This window comes from Poecile atricapillus, chromosome 5, assembly GCF_030490865.1.
Source record: "Poecile atricapillus isolate bPoeAtr1 chromosome 5, bPoeAtr1.hap1, whole genome shotgun sequence".
NCBI classification, from domain to species: Eukaryota; Metazoa; Chordata; class Aves; order Passeriformes; family Paridae; genus Poecile; species Poecile atricapillus.
The window spans coordinates 21,192,990-21,215,064 of record NC_081253.1 but is presented as its reverse complement, the minus strand read 5'-3'; the positions used below and the strand labels follow the sequence as shown (position 1 = coordinate 21,215,064).

At 36.1% G+C, this 22,075-nt stretch overlaps 1 protein-coding gene across 2 annotated transcripts in view; it reads left to right on the top strand.

Moving 5' to 3' along the window:
• Positions 1 to 22,075, top strand: part of OLA1 (Obg like ATPase 1) — a 94,966-nt gene that overhangs the window by 23,891 nt on the left and 49,000 nt on the right. For both annotated transcript variants that reach the window (XM_058840575.1, XM_058840576.1), the window contains one exon: positions 20,227 to 20,402. In XM_058840575.1, the coding sequence (XP_058696558.1) occupies positions 20,227 to 20,402 (176 nt within the window). The remainder of the gene's footprint in view (positions 1 to 20,226; positions 20,403 to 22,075) is intronic.

Sequence of the window (22,075 nt, the reverse complement as noted above, 5' to 3'; positions counted from 1 at the left end):
AAATTCAACTTTCCTATTCTTTCACACTTTTACACATAGTAACTTGCCCTTCCGAGGAATAATACAAGTTAGAGATTTAGATAGAAATAAAGTTACAAGTAGATTACAGTCAGATAATGACTACAGCACTGTTCCAGCAATAATCCTGTGGGGATGGTATGCGAAAAGTACATAAATGCAAGCTAAAGACCATGCAAAACAGAAATAAAAAATACAGTTCTCATACAGTCTCTTCGCATACAGTGGCTTTGATAAGAATATGATTATTTTTAAATTAATAAGCCATTAACAACATTCACATTATTAAGATACCTCCATTTTATTATTCCAGCATAATTCTAAGTTGCTAACTGGCTAATTATTGATTCATGCTCTTATCCTTTCATATGTTTTCCTGTTGTCATTTTTCCTAAAATGTGTATGTAAGCATATAGGGAGAGAGAACAAAAGTGACCTTTTAAAGTACTTCTGTACTTTTTCCGAGGGTGCGGTTCTTCTATTTAGTCATACTGTGTGATTCAAATTCCATGAATTGCAGTCAGGTTCTGCTCAGTGTGAATAAAGATGGCTTGGTCTGAACCTTGATATATATACCTAATCAGTATATATTTATAGAAAACAAAAATCAACATCTTCGTCTCTTCTCTATTGATTACTTTTGCAGACTCACATTAAGGTGACTGTGCCATTTAGAGTGAATAATTTAGTGTATGAGTTAATTGATCATTAATAAACTCACATTCTTCTTGTGAGGACATAAATTGTTTCCTTCTAGTTGATTTGTCCCATGCCAAAATAAAATAACAACACTCATTTACTTGTTTAAATATAATTTTTCCCTCTCTCTGTATGGGTTCACTGTGAGTGGTTTTGGGTATTAATGCATACTGTTGCACTCTAAAATAAATGATTGAGGGGGGTGTCACTGTGTGTATATGTTTTCCTTATGGAGAAGTACTGCAGTGTCATTGTTGACTTGCTTTAGCCATTGTTGGAGCTGGGAGGTGCAGTGTGAATAGGCCTAGCAGAGCAAAGGTACTGCCAACTCAATTGGCTGCTCAGCTTTTCAGTTGTCTCGCTCACTTAACCTCAGCGTGGTTTCAGTTACTAAGAGAAGATAAAACCATTCAGAATTGTTTAATAATTTGCTTTTAATAAGACCCGCTATTTTTAAAAAAATGTTATTATTAAATTTTCATTTTCCTCCTATTTAGTTAGTGTAATGTTGCCATGCTAAGTTATTTTGATTACTGCATTTGAGCATTGTTGTTGCATAATAAGATGGACTAGATAGTTCTAAAGGTAAACACATAATAATCCTGATTCTCCTAACCAGCCACCACTTTGGGCAAGAATTTTGCAGTTTTTCCTAGTCTTGCTGTAGATGGAAATGTGTGGCTTGCTGATCAGTGAATTAAGTAAGTTCAGTTAATGAACCATTTGAGTCCAGGGGAGCGATGTATCCGAGTGGTGTGTGGATGTGTCCAGTGTGCTTCTCACGCTGGTGCCTGGTGGATGTGTCTGGATTCCCTGAGCTGGGGAATGAGCTGATGGCTACAGGCTCTTCCTTGCTGTGTGCCCTTGCCCCTTGCTGTGCAGGCTGGGCAGCTTCCTTGTTTTCAGCTGTCCTCCTGCTGTGAGCACGCGGGGCCGTATCTGGGAGAGGGAATGTGGGATTCTTGGGAAGAGTGATGCTGGGAAGCCCGCAGGGCTGACAGGCACTGCCTGCCTGGAAGGTGCCCTCAGCTGCCACTGCATGGACAGCGTGGTGCAGAACACCAGCACTTCCAGCTCGTATGTTACAGTCATACAAGGAGTCCCTTCATCTGGTTCCCATAAGGAATATCCAGATTCCCTCCCTGCTGCAGAGAAATGCTGCTTCTGTCAGCTAAAAACATCAACTTAAGCTTTTTCTTCAATTTTCTGTTTATGGGTTGGTTTTTTTTTTCTTTCCAGAATGCCTCTGCATGTTTGCTGATGTGAGGGCTTTTTTTCCCCTTTCCACTTTTGTTTTCTTGCTATGTAACAGCAGGGTGATGTTGGCTAACAGGATTTTGTACATCACTGGTGCTATTTACTAGAATGTTGTTAATTTACTGTATTAGAGCAGTGAAAATATGAGAAATGATAATTTGTTCACAGTCTCAGAGAACTAAAAGCTTTTTGACTGAAAAGATATCTCTGGGACCACTGCAGCTATAGGAAAATTGTTTTAAGTTGAAATGTTAAATTTGCTGAAATTTGCTAAGTTAGCACAAAGCAATTTCAAATCTCACCCATAAAAATCACTGTGAAGTTACTTTTTTTTTCTGTTTTAAACTTTGCATTGGAACAATAATGTTCTACATTGCAGAACATGTGTACTTATGTGGAATTGCATTAATTCTGTATTATACAAGCACTGTGTAGAAATACTTCCGTGTAAGTAGGCTGAAATACTCAGCATTTTTGAGAAGGAACCTTTTTGAAATCTTTGTTAAGGGAAAATATTACCTGTATTTAGATGCAGTTTGAATTTTCGATTCAGTTTGTATTCATAAATCAGTATTATATGCCACCAGTTTTCATGTCTTGATGGAATGAGTAGATGGGTAAGCTGGGCTTTGGGCTGGCTGTGTGGGGGAGAAGGGCAGATGGAGCTGCGTCTGAGAGCAAGGCTGCGTTCCTATGGAATGCAGACAGGGTCTAACTGCCTCTCCTAGGAGGAAGGGATATTGTAATATTATCAGCAGTGTTGTATTGAAAATTGAAAACAAGTAACTGAAAGCACATTGTAAAGAAACAGATGATTTAAATGATTCGGAGAACATTTCTAATGTTAGTAATCAGCAAACCACAGAGAAATTTGCCTATGATCAGAGTTCTGTTTTTTCACCAAAATGGAAAGTCTAGTCAAGGGTAATCCATCTTCTGTTCACCTAACATATTTTTTCTTAGCTATACTGCCTACCGATTTATTTAAAGAAAAATATTTTATATGCGTATGTACTACTAAATAAATGTCAGAATGGAAACTTAACAGCTTTATAGCTTTTTGGAAGTTTCCTTCTTCTGCAGTAGTATCTCAAAAAAATTAGAAAATTTTTAGAGACACAAATTGTTGAAAAATAAACATTCAGTTAACATTGGCTGGCTGAAAACCAAAATACATGCTGTTTTCATAGCATTGCAATAGCTATGCTTTCTTCAAACTGTTCTTTGGTATGCTTTCTTTGGTACCAGAAAAGTCTCTTGTTGATTTGTTATGTATTTCTTCTAAACTTTTTGAAGCTTAAGCATATTTTCAAAAGAGCTGAAATAAGGTTTTCCTGCCATATCAAAAGGAATTAGTAATGCTTTCATTCTGTTAGGTGATTTAGTTGGGTTTTTATTTTAATCTCTGATCTAATTTAGGTTTGAACATTACATTACGTTAAAAGTACATACAGTATTCTGTATCAACGTTGTTGCAAAAAGCGAAAAGTTCAGCAGTGAATTATATTTTTGTAACAAACTCATTTGGAGCCATAAGGTTACTTTAAAATAGGATGTAACTCTTAAGGTATCTTCTGTCAGATTCTCCTCCTTGAATTAGCAGGGGTGTGAAGTAGAACAGCTATGGCCTTTGGCTTGTTCCTGCCAGCTCTGTCCTGTGGGCAAATTTTGAGAATTTGAGTGTACCTTTATATAAGCACATCTGTTGGATTTCAAAATGTAAGGAAACACTGCAAGGGTGTGCACAGAATTGCCATCTTATAGTGACTAGGAAACAAAGGCAATACTGCTGAGAAAGGCAGTCTGCCGTCAGTTTGGTGTTGGCTATATTTTTGGCTGTGCACTGCCCTGTGCCTGTATGTGAGCACAAAATTAGTTGTGTACCAGACTTTATGGAAGGCCATATGATCTTGTTTATGATCTTGTTTGCTACTAACTAACTACTGCTTTGTAGCTGTAACCTTGTGTTTGCCCATGTAGTCATTGTGAAAGAAAATACACCTGTGTGTGGAAAGCTTAGAAGATGTGGCAGATGACACAAAGTAATTTCTGACATTGAAAAATTCTGTTATATCATAAAAATATATCAGAACATAAAAGAATATATGGAAGCTTATAAATAATCGTGTGATAAAAATAATGGGGAAAACATATCAGAGTATATTTTCGTGTCAAAGTGTGGTCTCCACAGAGACTGCTTTCTAGAGCTGAGTGTGCAGCCAGTTTTACCTCATAAGCATTTTTAGGTGTTACTCTCAATACAGACAGGTACAAAATAAGATGTAAGAAGTGGAAGGTGGGTTTAAAAATAGCATGTAGAGGTAAAATATTGTCATTGTTTTAAAGTGGTAATTTAATAGCAAAGCAGAAAATAACTATCTGACAAAGTCTGCTGCTGTACTGGCATTGCAAACCAGTGTGTTCAGAAGAGCACAGAGGTTGTCTGGCAGCCATCCCCTACCTCCAGCCCAGGGCACCTGTCACTGTCACAGCCTGAGGTAGCCTTTGCTGCTTGTCCCTAGCCACAGTTCAGGTACTGTGCTGATGCCAAAATACTTCCTATGGCTGTGAGAATAGGGAAACTATTATGTCTTCAACTCTGCATGAATAAGGATAATGTAGAGGTTGGACGTGTTTGTGGATGGTGAGCTGTCCTGAGGGACATGAGGGTTTATGTGAACGATCCTTGCCCTACATTAACCACGTGGTGCAAGGGTAGTCCCTAAATGGCTTACCTATTCATACATAACCTGCACTGACATTTTTAATTAATAAATTAAAGATAGCTTAACTTCAAATTCCTAAGTTGAAGTTTTCAGTGTTTTAAACAAAAAGGTTCATAAACTCTTCCTCATGCTACGGTATTTTATATAATCTTTGTCTTTTTCTAGCATTAAGGAAAGTGTTTCTGTAATGTTAATTAGCTAGTAACTGCTGTTTTCAGTGTGCTTTAATTACTGTATGTTGCTTGATTATATGTTATGAAATAAACTTAAGGTTATTCTAGATTGTTAAACGGTGAGCTAATATATAACTACTGTGTGTGAGATGAGTTTTTTCAGATATGGTGGTGAGAATATAGGGAAGAGGAAAAGCTGGAAGTGCAGCTCTCATTCTTAGGGACATGTGAAGACAACTTCAAGAATTGCCTCCTAGATTTTAAAAGTAATATTTATGAGAAATATCTGGTAAAATACCATGAAAATACTTTAAAACATGTGCATAATCATAGAATAAATTGTAAAGATGTAACTCTAAGATTACTTACATGTATGTTGCTAGGCATCCTTTGCTGATGGTCTAATTGTACCATGTAAGATACTTCTAATTTACTATTACTAAAGAATTTTTAAAAAAATGCTCATGTTCGAATTATATTTAGCAATAGCTACATTGCACAATTACATGTAGTAACACAAATACATGTAGTTCTGGCTACATATGTAGGTTTTGTTGCAGTGACAGTTAAATACTTTTAAATTAGCAAGATGTTTAACTAACTTGGTGGTCATGAGCAGTCTTATTTTCAATTTCAGCTGGACCAAATGCTAAATGAAAGATTGTACATGGTGGTTATGTTATGTTTCATAAACAGACAAAAAGAAATAAGCTACGCGTTACAGATGACTTAAAATATCTGATAACAAAAACATTTGATTGCCTTCCATATTGAAATAAAAAAGTTTAAAATTTTCTTGAGCAAAAATTGAGTATTGTAAAATGTATCCTGTAACTGCCTTGTCTCTTTAAAAGGATATTTGCAGTAGTAACTGATCTAGCATTGGAAACCACTAAGAATTTTAATATTGTTCATATGTAATTGCTGTAATCTCTGGTCTTTGCAGGAGATGGTACTTGACATACTCAAGGCTTTTTCCCATGGTGTTTCTTTCTCAGATTGCTAGAATAAAGTCTGTTTATTTCAGTCGATTGTACATAGAAATAAACAGTTTACATTTTCAGTTGATGCATAACATTTTTATTTGCTTTACTCTATCTTAGAATCTAGCTTCATCCTTAGTTAAATTTAGTGGTTACGTTCACATACTTCCCCCCAGATCTTCAGTTAGTACAGTATAAGCAGCTGTGTAGCTCTGAACACAGGCTACTTTGCAAACAGTGAAAAATATATGAAGATAAATCCTGTATTTTGCCAATTTTTCCCCCAAAGATTTTCATCATTATTTCTTTTATAGTAGTTTCTCAAAATTATTTCACCAATATATTAACTCTCAGTAAGCTACCACTCAATAAATCATATATTCAAGATCTTTTAGTTTTATTGGTTATTTTAATAAGTTTCTAAGAGTTTTTCTTTGAAGTAGTATAAGAGTATGGCTCAGCAGTGCCAATACCTAGGAGAATAAGGTCAGGAAAGGGGGTGGGGGTTGTTCTTTTCCCTGTAGGCTAATAAAATGTGGCATTTTAAGTGCTGTAGAGAGGGTCTCAATTGTGGCCGCTCTGTAAGTTAAGTAACTGCTTAGGGATGCTGAATATGCATTTTTTTAATTCAAAGGAAATAAAACAATTAAGTGTTCCTTCCTCTATGAATGTTATAAAATATATATGTTAATTTCCCTTATTTCACTATTCTTAGTGGATACTGGGGCTTGGGTGCAGGTGGGGGCCATCTCTTGTTCCTTTTAAGTTTGATGCATTTTACAGCAGTTGTTAAGTATCAGCATCTCACTGCCAAGTCACTAAATGGTGATTCTTTTAATTTTTTTTAAAAGTTAACTTACTGCTCATTCTGTAAAAGTCTATTAGTGACATTTTGACATACGGAAAGTTTGAAGTCTTCTGGATTCTTTAGTCACCAGATAATGATATTAATAACATAGTATTGTATAGGTGAGTTTTTAAAACATAGGCATTTAACCTGTATTTAACATTGATAAATATGAATGAATCAGCCTGGGGTTTTAGGTGAAAATATTTTCAAATTTAAAGCTCTTGTGCCCCAATGGGATTATTTCAGTGGTTGACTGAAACATTGAGGAGAAGGGAAACATTTCTTTAGCTCTAAACAGAGGGAATTCAGCTGGGAATTTGGAACAGAAAAAAAAAAAATCCCCAACTTTAAACATCCCCCTGATTATGATTATCATGAAACTGAGCTTTGCTTCAAGATTTTAGCCAATGCTGTGTTTTCATAATTTAATGGGTATTTATTTTCTGAGTAGTAAGTGATTTGTATTTCTTAGAAGATGCCTATAACGAACTGGATCTATCAATAAGTAACTCATTTACAGCATTATTGTACTCAATCATGAGAAGTTTAATTGCGGTTTGCTTCTATCATTTTTCTTGACAGCTGTTGAAAAAAAATAATGCGGTAGATTTGGATTTATACTGACTTTCAAGGAGGAGATATTTGTTCAAAAGCAGTCAGGGAGTGCAAAGATCCATGCCAATATTCAGAATTCGTATTTCCTTTGAATGGAAGGTTGTGATAAAATGGTACATGGTGTGTTTTCATTGCCTGTTGAAAGACTTTCATGCAGTTAAAATAAGCATTTTGATGGTGGTTGAATTAAGAGTTTTTGTCAGTCTCTTCTCATCATGGATGATTAGACTAAAACGTCTGCTTGTCTTGACTTGAGATCACCACAGCTTCAGATAACATGCTTTGTGATTGAAGGTCGAAATATTTTGAATTCTAATAGGCTGCCAGATGAATTGCTTGAAATAGACTGTAAAATTTCAAGGCTTCCTTTTCCATCTGCTGTGAAAAGAACCATTGGGAATGGTTGAGCTTGATGATCATAGAATTACGGGATGGTGATTCTAAAACCCTCAAAGGGAAGTTGCTATGGAGATCTAGTTCCAAACTGTGAAATGATTCACCTCTGAAAGGCTTCAGGGTCTGAGAAGCTGAACACATCATTGTTCAGGTGGTCATTGGTTAGGAAATTGCTGGTGCCTGTGTAATCAGCACTCCTGTGGTAGTTAACGATCTAAAAAGGTTTGTTCTGAATGATGTGGGACAACAGCAATGTGCATAAGATGGCTTCTCTCAATCATAGTTTGCTCAGCCTGGTGCTTGTAAAAATATAGTGAGCTAAATGGCAGGGAGACAAACTGCTTCACTGAGGAGGTCTTTAAAAAACAAAATTCTTTTCTGTGATGGATTTGACATCTAAAGTAAAAGAAGAACAACTGTTTCAGCTTAAAAAGCTGTGGTTAGATGTTGCAAAAGTATCATATTTATATATTTATTTTGCAAGGAGCAGAACAGCGGGGCTGCATATTTGTATTTGCTTGCAGCCTAAAGGAGTAACAGCATTGGAAAAGATTTCTACCCAGTCACACCTCGGGAACGTAATGAAGTAGCCTTGATATATTCATATTACTGCTCTTCCATGCCCCCTCCCCAGTGTTAAGCCCTACAAGTCACTCTGCTCTGGCAGTCGTGTAAAAAACATCCTGTATATCCAGGATTCAGGCTAATCAAAGCATATGTTTTCTTTCTTATTTTCTAATTTATTTGTGTTTCAAGTATAGGAAAAGGGAATAACTGGCCAGTTTTTGCATGCATGCATAAAACAATGCATTTTGTCAACTGTTGCTAAAATTTTCCGTCGGATTCTTAGATTACTTGAAAACTCCAACATACACACAAATATTTTATGTATTTTTTCAAGAAAGTCAGAAGTTATTTGTGCAGTACACAAGTAGTTAGTGACTATATCTTTCTACCTAATTCGATATAAAACATTTTCTTGACCATATGATGTTCAAGAAGCCTGAGTTACTATTCCTTGCATAGTCAGTATTACCCTTCCTCAATCTCATAATGGTTTCTAGTAAAGAAGACGCCAGTGGCTACTAGATGGTGCCAGATAGTTACAGAACACGATTGATACGTTCCACAATATAGCTGCCATTTAAGTAAAATGCTGCTAGAAAATAAAGTGAATGTCTGAGGGCTAGGGATTCCTTTACTGAAATAATGTACAAAATGAGTTCTTCCCATGTGATGGGCCAGCCAATCTATAGCAAGCAATTTACTTATTTTTGTTGGGATGCTTTTTTGATCATTATAAAGGAAGAGACTTAACATCCAAAATAAAATATTAGTGTTGAGTTTTATGTAGTCAGCTGTTACATGAAGATTTGAACATTGAACAGGAAATGCTGCAAACCCTCTTTATCAAGTTTAGCATCTCAGATAAGATGCAAATTATACATTACCTTGTGTTTTCAGTATTTCAGATTCTGTTCTAAAAAGATCATTTGATATTCATTGTAATTGCAAGCCTATACTGTTATGTGAGGTCCTAAGAACTGTGACATCTCTTAATTTGTATAAAAGTAAATATGGGAAAAATAGTTTGTAAAAAATAATAAGCTCTTAACCTAGTGATGCAGCTAAAGCTAAGGATACATTTTAAAAGTTGTTGTTATTAATTTTTATTACTAGAAACCCATAGACCACACTCTTCTAAAAGTGTAGTTGATTTGTAAAGGATAAATAGGGATTAATAGTATTGCTTCTTTTCCATTAAATTTGTTTTACACTCTGAATGTGGGTCAGAATGTTCAGAGGGAAGGCTCTATGATGAGGCGCATTTTTATAAGGTAAATTTACTGAAAGGCATTTTGCTTTTGTTTTTAAAGCCATTTTATTCACTTAGCAACACTGCACTTCATTACAAACATATAGGGCATACACATACCTAATGGCACTGATAAAACAATGTTTGCTGATCCAAGTCGTTACCAACTCTCATTTTTGTTATACATTGGCTGGTCTGCCCTTGAGTGTGTTTACTCCTCCACACCTCCATTGTGCAAGGAAATATATCCTCACAGGAGAAACATTGAGATAATGGAGAATAAGGTTTTTTGTTAACATATGATGGACTGAGTTTGCAGCTCCTTCTAACTACTCTTCTTCTAAATACTCTCTTATTCTTCAGGTAAACAATAACTGCTCTGTAAACACAACTTTCTTTTCCCTCCCCAGTCAAATTCTATAATCCATTTTTATAGAATTTTTGTAAGGCGCAGCAAAGACAGTTTTGACAGTTTTGTAGGGCTGTTGTTTTATCATAACAAAAATGTCATTTTAACTTTTGGAACATTTGGAATCTTCTTGGATAATTTCTTGTAGCTGAAACTTACTAAGTTTTTCTTTGTATTTATATATCTTAAGTTATTGCTTTAAATGCTTTTGAAGAGAAGTTGCTGTATTGAAACTATTTTATACTCTTTGTTGTGGGTTTCAGGAGGGTTGTAGTTTTGCATTCTGCGCTGAAGTGAATTGCTCATTCTCTGCTCTTTATTTCGCAAAGACCTATAACCTTCCAGGTTGTTGAAGATTGTGTAACAGGGAGCTGAGCTATCTGTACAGGAGTCAGGGTGGGCTCAGCAGAGTTTAGTGGCTTGGACTTTGTTGCAGCATTAGGAATTCAGAGTGTTTCAGTAGGAGTACAGTCATAGTAACCACGAAGTAGTGCTTTTCCAGACCCAATAAAAACTTCAGAGCTCAGGTATGGTTTTATATTACTGCATCTTTGACATAATCAATCTGTGACCCGGATAAATAGTCCATGAATAATTAAGATGTTTCCTATATGTCTGGTCATATACTGGGTTTCTGCTAATGGCTGCTAGCTGCTATTCATGATCTCTGTAGATATACAGTCTTAAAAACATAGTTACTGCTAGCAATTTATTTTGTTATGCCGACCCTCAGAGATTCCAGATAAGATTGGCATGATAGAACTTGACACTGAGGATTCCTAAAGAGAGGACCAGGATGACTGACCTTCACAAAAAAGGGGTAAAACTCAGCACAGAAATAGGATGTTTCTGGAAGTAGTATGAATGCACAGTTATACAATAGGCATATTTCTATTTTCCAAATGGTTTCTGCTTAGGAACCATGTCTTTGTACCGTGTAGATACCACCAGATTGCAAATATATGAATTTCAGACTATTTTTGAGTAGGAAAATTGTCTGGATATACAGTCAGCACACAGAGAAGTATCCCTTGATGTTTGGTACACATGTTAGAAGTTATCCACTGATGTTTGTGGCCAGACCTTCCTGCGTGCCGTTTGCTTTATGCAGGCAGTACTGCTGCAGAACACTCACCAGGGAGGAGAGTTCTGTGGAGAATCCCCCTTGTTCCTGTTTGCTTCTTTTTTCATGATTTAAACTCACAAAGGAATGTTTTCAGTCATTAGAACAGAAAGTAACATAAAGTAGAATGGGACTGAGCTCAGGGTGACAAGAGTGCTTGTCTCTGAAGCAGGCACATGCATTCTCCAGGTATTTAGGCTTTTGACCAGGCTAAGTTCCTAATTTGCCCCTTCATCCAGCTAACACAGTTGTGGTTTGTAAAAATATGAACAAAGAGACTAGTTTTTCTTAAAGAATTTTAAACAATGTATGTGACATGCCAGCCATCTCAGAAAGTTTTACATTGAGTGCTGCCCTTCCCAAGGTGTCTTCTGATAGTGAATCTGTGTGAATTACCCAGGTAACATGTGTTGCAAGAAAGGAAATTAAGGAGTGTGTCCCAATTGTGTCCCAACTATTTGGTGGGCAGTGCAGTGACAGTATTTAAAATACATAATCAAGGGCAGTCAGAGCAAGCCCTTGGCAAACTGAGGGACAAAGGGCTCAAAGTTTTATTACTTCAGCTGTCAAATAATGTCCTTTACCCAGTATGACCAGCTTGATAGCAAATCTCAGCACGTAGAAGGTTTCCCCTGTGGAGTGATGACTACAGCCCGTGGTGCCAGAATGAAAGAGCAGTGGCAAGTAAACACATTTTACATCTGAAATAAATCACGAATATTTGTCAGACACACTTAAGAGGAGGAGCTCTGGAGCAGGATTTTACAGATAAGCTCATTGGAGTGGCTTTCTTGGTAACAACTTTTCTCTGTTAAAACTGCTTCTGTCAGGAACTGGATTGTGGTTTCTTCTGCCAACTCTCGTCCTGAAGTGAATTGCTTTGCCTCAGTGTTTCCTGGGGAGATTATAATTTTTATCTCTGACCTTGTGCAGTACTTGCTTGACGAGTACTTTTATGCAAATGTAAATTCTTTGTATGCTTAAGAAGTTGATACTACAGTCATTTAGAATCCTGTATTGCTTCTCCATGCTCTCATTGTGTGTCTGCTGGTGCAGAAATGGATGTGCTCTTTTTTGTCAAATACTCCCAATAGATTTGATATTGAAAGGGCTGCCATTCAGCTGCTACTTCAGACTTTTGGGGAGCGGTTTGCTCTCTCCTGGTTGGTGTGGTATTAGGGCTCAGCAGGGTAAATGTAGCTACTTATCTTGTATATAGATAAGTAATGAATTAAGTCCTAATACTGCACCAGTTAAGAAAGCCCAAAGCAGCTGCTTTTACCATCCTGTGTGTGTATAGCCATATGGTACACATAAACTGTAATGTTGTGCTCAAAATCATTAATGCTGCGCCTAATATTCTGAACTGGTTTTTTTGTTGCTAAAAATCAGCTAAACTTGAGAATAAAAACAAGTGTTTTAAATGGAAATTAAAACCTTTTCTTATATTTTTACTGTGCAGGTAAAACAAAATAATTATTGCCAGAGTGACTGCTTGCATTTAAAATAAATTTATACATATTATTTTAAAAAAATCTAGTTAACTTTAAAATATGTAAGTTTTCTTGTCATTTAGGGTTCTGTGAAGCTGATCATCAAGAGGGTTGCAAATCATTGGCGGTTTCTATTTTCAGAGTTCCACATCCCAGAGTAATTTGCTTTAATTTCATCCAATTTAACCTATACTTCACACCATCACCATTCAGCTTTAATAGCTATGTTCTATGCATAAGAAAAGCAGATAAATGTCCACAATTAGACTGCGAGTGATTACAACTAGTTAGGGCTTTATGAAGACAAAACTTAAGGGGCTGTAGCACAAAACAAAGCCACAAAAGATGTCTGAAAAAATTCTTTCTTCAGAAGTCAAGGTTTACTACAGCGTTTTATTTAATGTTTTTTGTACTTGATTTTGCTTATGTTGAACATGTAGGCAGGTGCACCTTCTTCAACTGAAAATTACTCTGCTTAAAGAATATTAGGTTTGTGTTACAGGTGATTAATTTCACTTGAAATTAGCTTGCAAGGGAAAACATGCTAAACCTACTTTATTTTTGGTTCTTTGTTAACATGTGCTTTGTTTAAGAAGCTGTAAAATGTTGAATCTGATGGTATTATTTTGTCCTATTCATAAATATGTAAAGTAAAATGTACTATCATCAAAGTTTAGTGCATTCTGTAATGATAAATATATCTGTACCTCAGTCAGAGATAGCAGTATTTTTTACTGTTTAAATCTTTGGAATACTGATGATAGCGTGTCAAGCCAGTCTGAGTATAGATATTATTTATAATTTAATTTTTTTTTGACACTTCTAGTCTTGTTTCTTTGTAGCTCAAAGAAATACCCTACTTCTAGCTCCCCAGTCAAGTTACTGTATTTTAGTTCATTTTGTTCTCTCTCCCATTCCCACCAGTAAGTGGCCAGATAGATATTACTGCTCATTTATTTCAGGGCTTGTAACAGCGTGTGTGTGTATCGTGATGTGACGCGCTCGTCTGTGCCGAGCAGCTCTTTTTGATAGCAGTCATTGAACGTATGTGGGAGAGGAAGTGCAAGTACCAATTATTCTCTAGGTCTGGCTCGTGGTGGTGTTATTAAACATTCCCTTATAGTTTATTGACAAAATATGCTGGTCATTACCCTAAATACCAATGGGAGTTTCAGCTTGTGATGCAGTTCAGATTCTGATCAAATTGTAAATATCCCCCTTAATTACAGCACATGTACCAATATACTGCTTACCTTTTGTGAATGAATGCAAGATGCCAGAATGCCATTCCATGAAGCTTAGTGTTAGCCAAATATTTGGTTACATTTTACTTTAAGGGTAAGGATAATTAGAGAAATGCAGTGACTGGTATATAAAAGATAAATTAATCTTAAAGATAATAATTAATTTCCATAATTGCAATTAGGAGCAGAATAAGATAAGTTTAGAAGTAGTATTTTGATTTGGATTGTAGCATCTCAGAGGCAGCTTGAAGCAGCTAGAAACAATAAGGTTTAGGCTATAGGCAGCTTCTTCGTTTTTATGTCGAACTAGTTTTATATGCTATATCATAAAACTTTCAGTCCAATCAGCAACTACATTTAAATACTGCAAATTGTGGCAGCAAAACAATAATTCTGCTGATTAGCCCCTTTCCATTTCTTGTAAGTGAACTGTTTATGCTGTTGAGTACCTTTTGAAAAAAGAAAAAGCCAAAACAGCCTTGATTAGTCAAGGAGTAATTGGATGACTTGATTTTAGCAAGAGAATGAATTGGTTGATGATAGCCTGTAACTAAGTGTAGTGGTTCTGTTCAGATGAATACATAACATACAGTCATCAGATCTTGACAGGTATAACATAAGCAATGCAAAAATTTCTGGAGGCTGAGAGGTAAATTTTGTCAAAGGAATTTTGAAGCTGATTTTTGAAAGAAATGGGAAGAAATGTGCATGCCATTAGATGATACCATTTAAAAGTGACATTCGTTACGGCTGTCCTGTATACATATTTATGTGCTCTTATTTTTGCTTGTCAAGAACAAATCTAGACTGTGTGTCCTGGCTGCCATCAAGACCTTACAAATTGACAGTTCTGCACTTCCACAGGAAGAAAACAGTCAGGTTGCACATCTTCTCCATCCATTTGTTCTGTTGTCTGCATTTTTTTAAGCCAATAATTTGCAAGAAATGTGCAGAACCAGCTATTGCTGCATTATATCTTTAATGCCACTTTAAAAATTATTTTTGGCCCACCACACTTGGACCTAAGCAGCCCTGATAAAGTGCTCAGCTAAAGATAAGCCCTTCCCCAAAACTGGAGAATATTTCAGGTTCGAAGCTGAGGGCAATAGAAGAGGGAGCTGGGTGTGGCAGTGATAATTTCCAAGCTCCTTCTAGTAATTTCATCTTCTATCATTATTTTGGGGCTGTTAGCTGGCAAAAGTGAATCCTCCTCCTGTATTATGCTTTACCATTTTTCTGTCTAAATATTTGTCTTGTTTTAATAACAAAATCTGGATACTGCCGAAATGTTAGGGAATTTACCACAGCACATGTTTATTTGCAGTGAGCCTTATGTTTCTAGCTGCTAATCTTTGTTCTTATACACTAAAGGAAGAGAGAGGGTATTTTAGAAGTAGAGTGCAAATCCATCTGGATTTTATCAGAGATTGTTTGAGAAAAGGTATATATATATATATGATACTTAAAATAAAAAACACTATTTCTGTTCAATTTCCTTTTGACAAACTTACAATAAAATTACAGTTTACCTCTGCCTGGATATGTGAGAGAGATGCCAGAGAAGTTATAATGATTTTTTTAAATAATTACTGATTAGAGTTTCCCAGTGGACCCTCCTGTTACTGCTGTGCGATCAGCTTAGCTGTTGACAAACATGTGCTTCCTTTGGGAGATTCTTGAGTAAGTCTATTTTATGTATGTATTTTTTTGCCCATGTGGCAGATTGATTCCATTTTCCTCTTAGAGGAGTATACCATAGATTCCTGTAATAGAAAGAGGGCAGTTCTGGAGCACAGGCAGTATAACTTGAGGAAGCAGTCAAAAGGAAGGTGGCATGGTTTGGGGTAATGTTTGAGAAATGCCAAGGCCTTATATTCTAAAAGCAAATGCATTGGTGAAGACATGGGAAGTACAATGGATTTTCATTATATTTGTTGGGGAGGGTCATTGTCCATAGGTCATACTGTCTTGAGAACACAGGGGTGTGGCTAGTTTTGGAGATATTAATTGTAAATATACTTTTAAATTACTATTATTTTAAAATAAATAAATAAATAAAGTAGTTAAATCAATTTGTTTTTTAAAATTCCAAAACATCACAACACCTTTTTTTTTAAAGATGAATTTTTTAGCACAACTTTGAAAAAATCTATTTCTTAATGAAGACTTTGGATGCTAGACCACAGAGCTCAGCTGCCACTAGCCTGACAGGTGTGAGTGTACTACAGAGGATATTGTACGAACAAGAACCTTGTAAATATCCCTCCTGTTTACAGAAATTGAGGCCTCATTATGTCAATAATGAGGACAGACGTGGTTTGTTTGAAGTTCACCACATTTAAACACACCTCATCGCCAATATGGGCTTTAACTCTGACACGTGGCCATGTTTGCAGTCTCTGCTGTTTTATAACTATCCCATTCTAGTCCTTTGCTTCCTCACCAGGATGCCTGTATAAGTTAGTATAATTTTGGGGAACCATTGCTCCCTCATTTTTCTACCAAGCTCTCTCTCAAGCTATAGTCAACTTGAGATCAAACTTAGACTACCAGATGTCTGGTTTTCCTTTTCCCCATTATTTTCCTCATAGATTCTGTTGTAATGAGAGAGCACTATCAGTCAAGCCAATCTGAGGATTTCTTTGTCAATGTTTATTTTTAATTTTACTTCTTCCCTCTCCATAAACAAACTGGTATTGGGTTTTTTTGCCTGGTACCCAAGACAGTCTTGCCTGTTCCTTCAGAAAAAAACGAAAGTTTAATTTGCTTGTTGTCATCTTCTGTCTCAAGACCCACCTCTCATTTTCCCTGATTCTTCCAATTCAGCAGTTTTTAGTTTCATCAGGCTGCTTTTCTACGTAGTGCACAGTATCAGTTACTAGTCTAGTGCTGCTCAGCATTCACAGCCTGTGTCCACCTTGTGCATCGTGTTCGTTGTACAGCTATTGCATTATCTTTATCTTTAATTGGACAGTGATGGGATTCATAGTACCTAATTTGTTGTACTTTAAAATAAAGCCTTTGGGTTTTTGATTTTGCTGCTCTTTATGCTGCAGAAAAGGTGGGGCTATCATATCATCTTCCCTAACAAAAGAGAGGTAAGGGTCTTGCTTGACAGAGGGATTTCATGCAAAGGCAGAAGAACAAAGTAATAAATAGCAATATGCTGTTAACAATCTGTTTCAGGTAAGATTTGTAGATTAAGATTATAGTTCTTATTTTCATCATTGAAAGTTGTAAATAATATGCACATTTTCTTGTATGTCTTATTTATAAACTCAGTTTTACAATTCCATTTTTTCCTATTACTTTTCATTTTTATATAGGCAGTTTTTAAAATCAGGTCCTGGGTGAAACATTTTTCTAGTAGTTTAACTGCTGGTTTCTCGCAGCTGTACTTTTCCCGAGAGATCTCATCTCTTGTCCAAAGCCTAATTCCTGAGGTTACCACCAGTTCAGGGTTGCTATGTCTGCATGCAGCTCTGCAGACCGGAATTGAATTCCCTACAGTGTGATTTGTACCAGACCATCACGACAAAGTAGGTTGGAGGCTGGCATAATAGATTGTTCAAGATACATCTCACATGGATATTGAGACAAAGTTAAAACTGAGGCTCTTTCATCATAGTGGTGTCACTCTGCCTTTTCCTTCCCTTCTTCTTGAATATCCCCCTGGCATATCTCTGGCTAGGCTGTTGCTCAGAGTGTGATCTCCTTTAGGTTGATGACTGAAGCTGACATTGAGAAACTCTGAACAAGAGATTCACAAAAAAAGCTTAGTGCCTGTTGCCTCGAAGAATCTCTTCATTTGTACCAAGATGTGGACATTACTACCAGTTTGGTCTTTTGTGTATAAAAAATCTTGAAGCTGCCACTTTCTGATGGACTGTGTCTGTCTAAATGGGAATTTAAACTCCAAATCCATGGCTTTAATGGAATATACAACTAGTGTTCATTCCTTCCATGAGAAGAGGCAAGCAACCCAGTGAGGAGGAAAGAAGGTTAAATTGTTGCCTCTACTGGGAAATCATCGGCTCAGTAAGAGGGGCTTTTACTCAAGCAAGCAACCTGTGCCAGACACAGATCTCTTGTCATTGTGTTACCTGAATGAAGTGCAGGATGGCTGCTGACACAGGAATGATGGAAGGAGGACACTTGAAGAAATCTCTGGCTGAATTAATTGTGTTTGGATGAATAAAGAACGATTTTTTTTTTTTTTTTTTTTGTTGTTGTGAAAAGGAATGGGAAGATGTGAAGAAATGAAGCTGTTGTTGAAGAAAACAGAAAAGTATAACTAATATATAAGCAGGTTTTTGTTGTCACTAATTCACTTTACACTTGCTTTTTCAGAAAAGCTTCATTCTTCCTTGAGACCAAAACAAGCTTTTTATTTTGCATTTTATTTTTGTGTTCTAAATGCAAGATCTTCATAGTCACGCATCCTTTCTCCTGACTTAACAGTGTAAGGATTTGTGTTACTTTTTAAACCCATGGACACTAGATGCAGAAGGATGTAAGAATATATTGTTTACATGGTAATGGAGGCTTTTTTTCTTGATACAAGGATGAAAGTTAAACTTTTAGCTGAATGAATGCTACTTATCTGTTGAGAAGGCTGAGGCAGGTAGACTTTTTGTTTATCTGTGTGGTGACATCTTCCTACTTCTACCCTTTTTATTCAATATTTTCCTTATAAATTAGCTGTTAAACTGTTTTCTAGTATTTGCTCATCTGAAGAGCCTGTATCTCATTTGTTAAGGTGTGCAAGTAAGGATTTATATAAGAGAAGGGCTATGGTATCTCTTCCTTGATTGCCTGGCATTGGTATAGATTAGTGTGGAGTGTTTCCATTTAACAGAGCAGCCTGTTCTCCCATCATGGCCAGCATCAGATTTGGATCTATGGCTGAGATAATTTTGCTTGTACCCAGGGAGTTCATGGATCAGCTTTGGAGAGAAACAGTTGATGAGAGAGGAGGGAACTTCTGGTGACCACTACTGAAAAGACTGTTCATAAGTTGATGTAAAAATTATTTTGATATTTGACTATGAACAACACTTTAAACCTATGTTCTATGTTCATTGATGTAAGAACTTCATTGGTTTTGGTAAGTTAAAAGAAAAGATGAAGTTTAAGATGTGCATGATGACAACCCCCAAAACCTTCTACATATCAGTTAAGGAATTGTTTGTTGTTTACCCTGTTTTGTATCTTTTTCAGTATAAGAAATGTCTTGAATGTTTTTCCTGTGTAAGAGATAAGTTAATTTTAATTTTGGTAATATTCAAATAACATTCTTTTCATGATTTCTCATGCATATCTTTAATGTTGCAGGTTAAGTATGCAAATACTCTGAAAATTGATCCAGGAAGAAGTAATAAACTCTTTTTAACAGTTAATATTTTTATTTTTAAAACATATATTGATTTTTGGGGGGGAGCAGAATTTTTTTTTTTAAAATGATACTGCTTATCTGATAATTTCAATCCTAGTTGAATTATGTTGCCAGATTGTCATCAGAAGGGCATGAAGTCAGCACACATGCGTCAGTAATATCTGGTTGTTTTAACCTTATGTTTCCAGTTGGCAATTTGAAATTATGGCTTCAACTGCACTTTAAATATGTGATAATAGCATGTGTTTCTAATAAGGGCCAGCACCATTTTGTTCAGATACTGTGAATGGTTGTCACTCATATATGACAAATGCACCTTCATCTGCTTCTTTGATGGCCCCCTAAAAACCATACCCTCAAATCAGGCCGATGAAATTAGCTGCTGTGTAAATTGTGTGTCTGAGTGGTTCATTATCTAATCACCGTCAGAACCACAGTGATAAAGTAGATTGAAACAGGGACGAGGTCTGCCAGATGATTTCAGGCCTTTTTTTCTAAGCCCTGTTTCCCTTGGAAACACTAAGAGTCATTCAGAACTTCAGAATTCTTTGTCTAGAAGTTCTTCGTTTCTTAATGCGTAAAATTGGGCAGCCAGTGAGGTCTGCCAAGGTGATTTGTAAGGTTTTCATTCCATGATTCTTGTAACCATTACTGTGTGTATTAAAATGTTCTGCATTTTTCAATTCAGCTGCTGTATTTGCTGCTTCTAGGTTAGATATTGTTAAACACACCAGCTATTTTCAGGAAACTGCTCTAGCCTATTCCTTTATAGGAGAAACTCTTAAATGCTTTAAGTCCTGTCCTGAAATGGCAAAGTGCTATGCTTTGTATATACAGAGAGGGAGCTTTGGAGATGATATGTAAATGAACATACTAAACCAGTGTGATATAAAACATTGCACAGGACACTTGTACATGGGTGAGACAATCACTCAATTTCAAACTTTTTTGACTCATTATAGTATGTTCTAAATATGTATTTCTTGTCTTTTTAGCTTAATAGGTAATTTAAGTGTTCTTTTGTTCTAGGAGCATTTGAAGATGATGATATCACTCATGTTGAAGGAAGTGTAGATCCTGTTCGTGACATCGAAATAATACATGAAGAACTTAGACTTAAGGATGAGGAGCTGATCATGCAGAGCATAGATAAGCTTGAAAAAGTAGCTGTAAGAGGAGGAGACAAGAAATTAAAACCTGAATATGTAAGTCCATGACCTGTAATAGAAAACCATTAAGTCCTCCTAGTGTTGAATTGAAACATTTGTATTGTTGGCTTTTCTTATTGATCCCACATGTGTAATGCAAAACACGACTACTATTTTTATATGTGTTTAAAAGTAATTATTATTATGAGTTGAAAAAATACTAGAATGACAGGCTGTGCTGTCAGTGTAAGATTTCATGGATGGAGCTAATTGTAACTTTTGAAATTTAACTGTTACTTTCTTGCTGACACAGCTTTGTATGAGCATTGCCAATCTTTTGTCAAACTTATATCGATGCCTAGCTGTAATTCAAAGTTACTTCTGACTTTTTCTTGCTTTTAAGTTCTACTATGACATTGATGCTAGTATTTCTGTGGCCAGCAAGTGAATGTATTTTTTTGATATGATCGCACTTTGTGTCTTTTACTGCATGTTAAATACAGACTGCTAGTTGAAATTAATTTTAGAACGTTGTGAAAAGCTGCTTAAATGAGCTCAGTTATCACAGGGCAGTAGTGGTGTTTCTTTGCAAATTAGTAATGTATAATAATTATCAACTTCAAAGTATATTTTTGCAAATTGTTATTTTACTGCCACTTGTCTCTTGAGTCTCCTACACTTTACCAGTAGTCTAGTTATTAATTTTTCTTTGTCATTAATATTCTATAAATTCTATAAATATTTCAGGTGGTATATAAAATGCATTTTCTAATTATTACAACAGTTTATCAGTGTGGAAATAGATTATTTATGTCTAGCAAGTAAGTATTAAAAAATGCTGTTTCCTCAGATGGATTTTTCAATAGCAAGTAGTAAGAAAAACATTGTTATTGTGCTGCTAGGTCAATTTATCAGTATTGAAGTACAGTGAAATTTCTTGGCCCTACCTAGTATTTGGAAATGGATAGGAGCTGAAAGTGAACATCCCTCTCCAAAATACTCAGATCCATGATGCAGTGTTAAAAAGCACTTCTTTGGTAGCTTCTGTTGGTGAAGAACTAGTCTTCATCTGGTGTGAAAAGTATTTTATTTCTTGATTCATCTAGGCCATAAAAAATAGCTATTGTTGGATGATTCAAAGGCTTTCATGTAAGCCCAGAGAGAGAAAACCATCATTTAAGAACCTTAATTTAAGGTCTTATCTGTCATGTGAACCCAGCCCTGGGTACATGTGGGCAGTGATTTTTATCTTTTACAAAAGGTTTCACATGCTTAGAGGAACAGTGCAGTTTATGCCTACAGTTTCAAATAGCATCCATACAGCATTTCACCTTTTAATTCATGTTAAAGAAAGGGGCAAGCAAAAATCCTGTCCATAGCAAATTCAAAGTTCTTCCTAAAGCTAAATTTTACATTGGTATGACATGATGAAAATGAGGAGTGCTGTGATGTTGTTCTGCCCCAGCCTCAAGCTCTTCCCACTTTGTTGTGTGGCTGTCTTTGGAAATAGCTTTGCTCAGCTCCTTGTGGTGGAACGTTCCCATCTGGTTCTTTGAGTGTACCTCTCTGGATGCTTTGAGGATTTTATATCACAATCTATATTCTTCCTGTGTGAAGGAAGAAGTTGGCACTTCCGTGATTACAAAGAATCATAACTGAAGTGTGTTTTAAATAGACTTTGTAACAGTGATAGTGTAACTTAATGGGTGGGTGGTAGGTACAGTTATGAT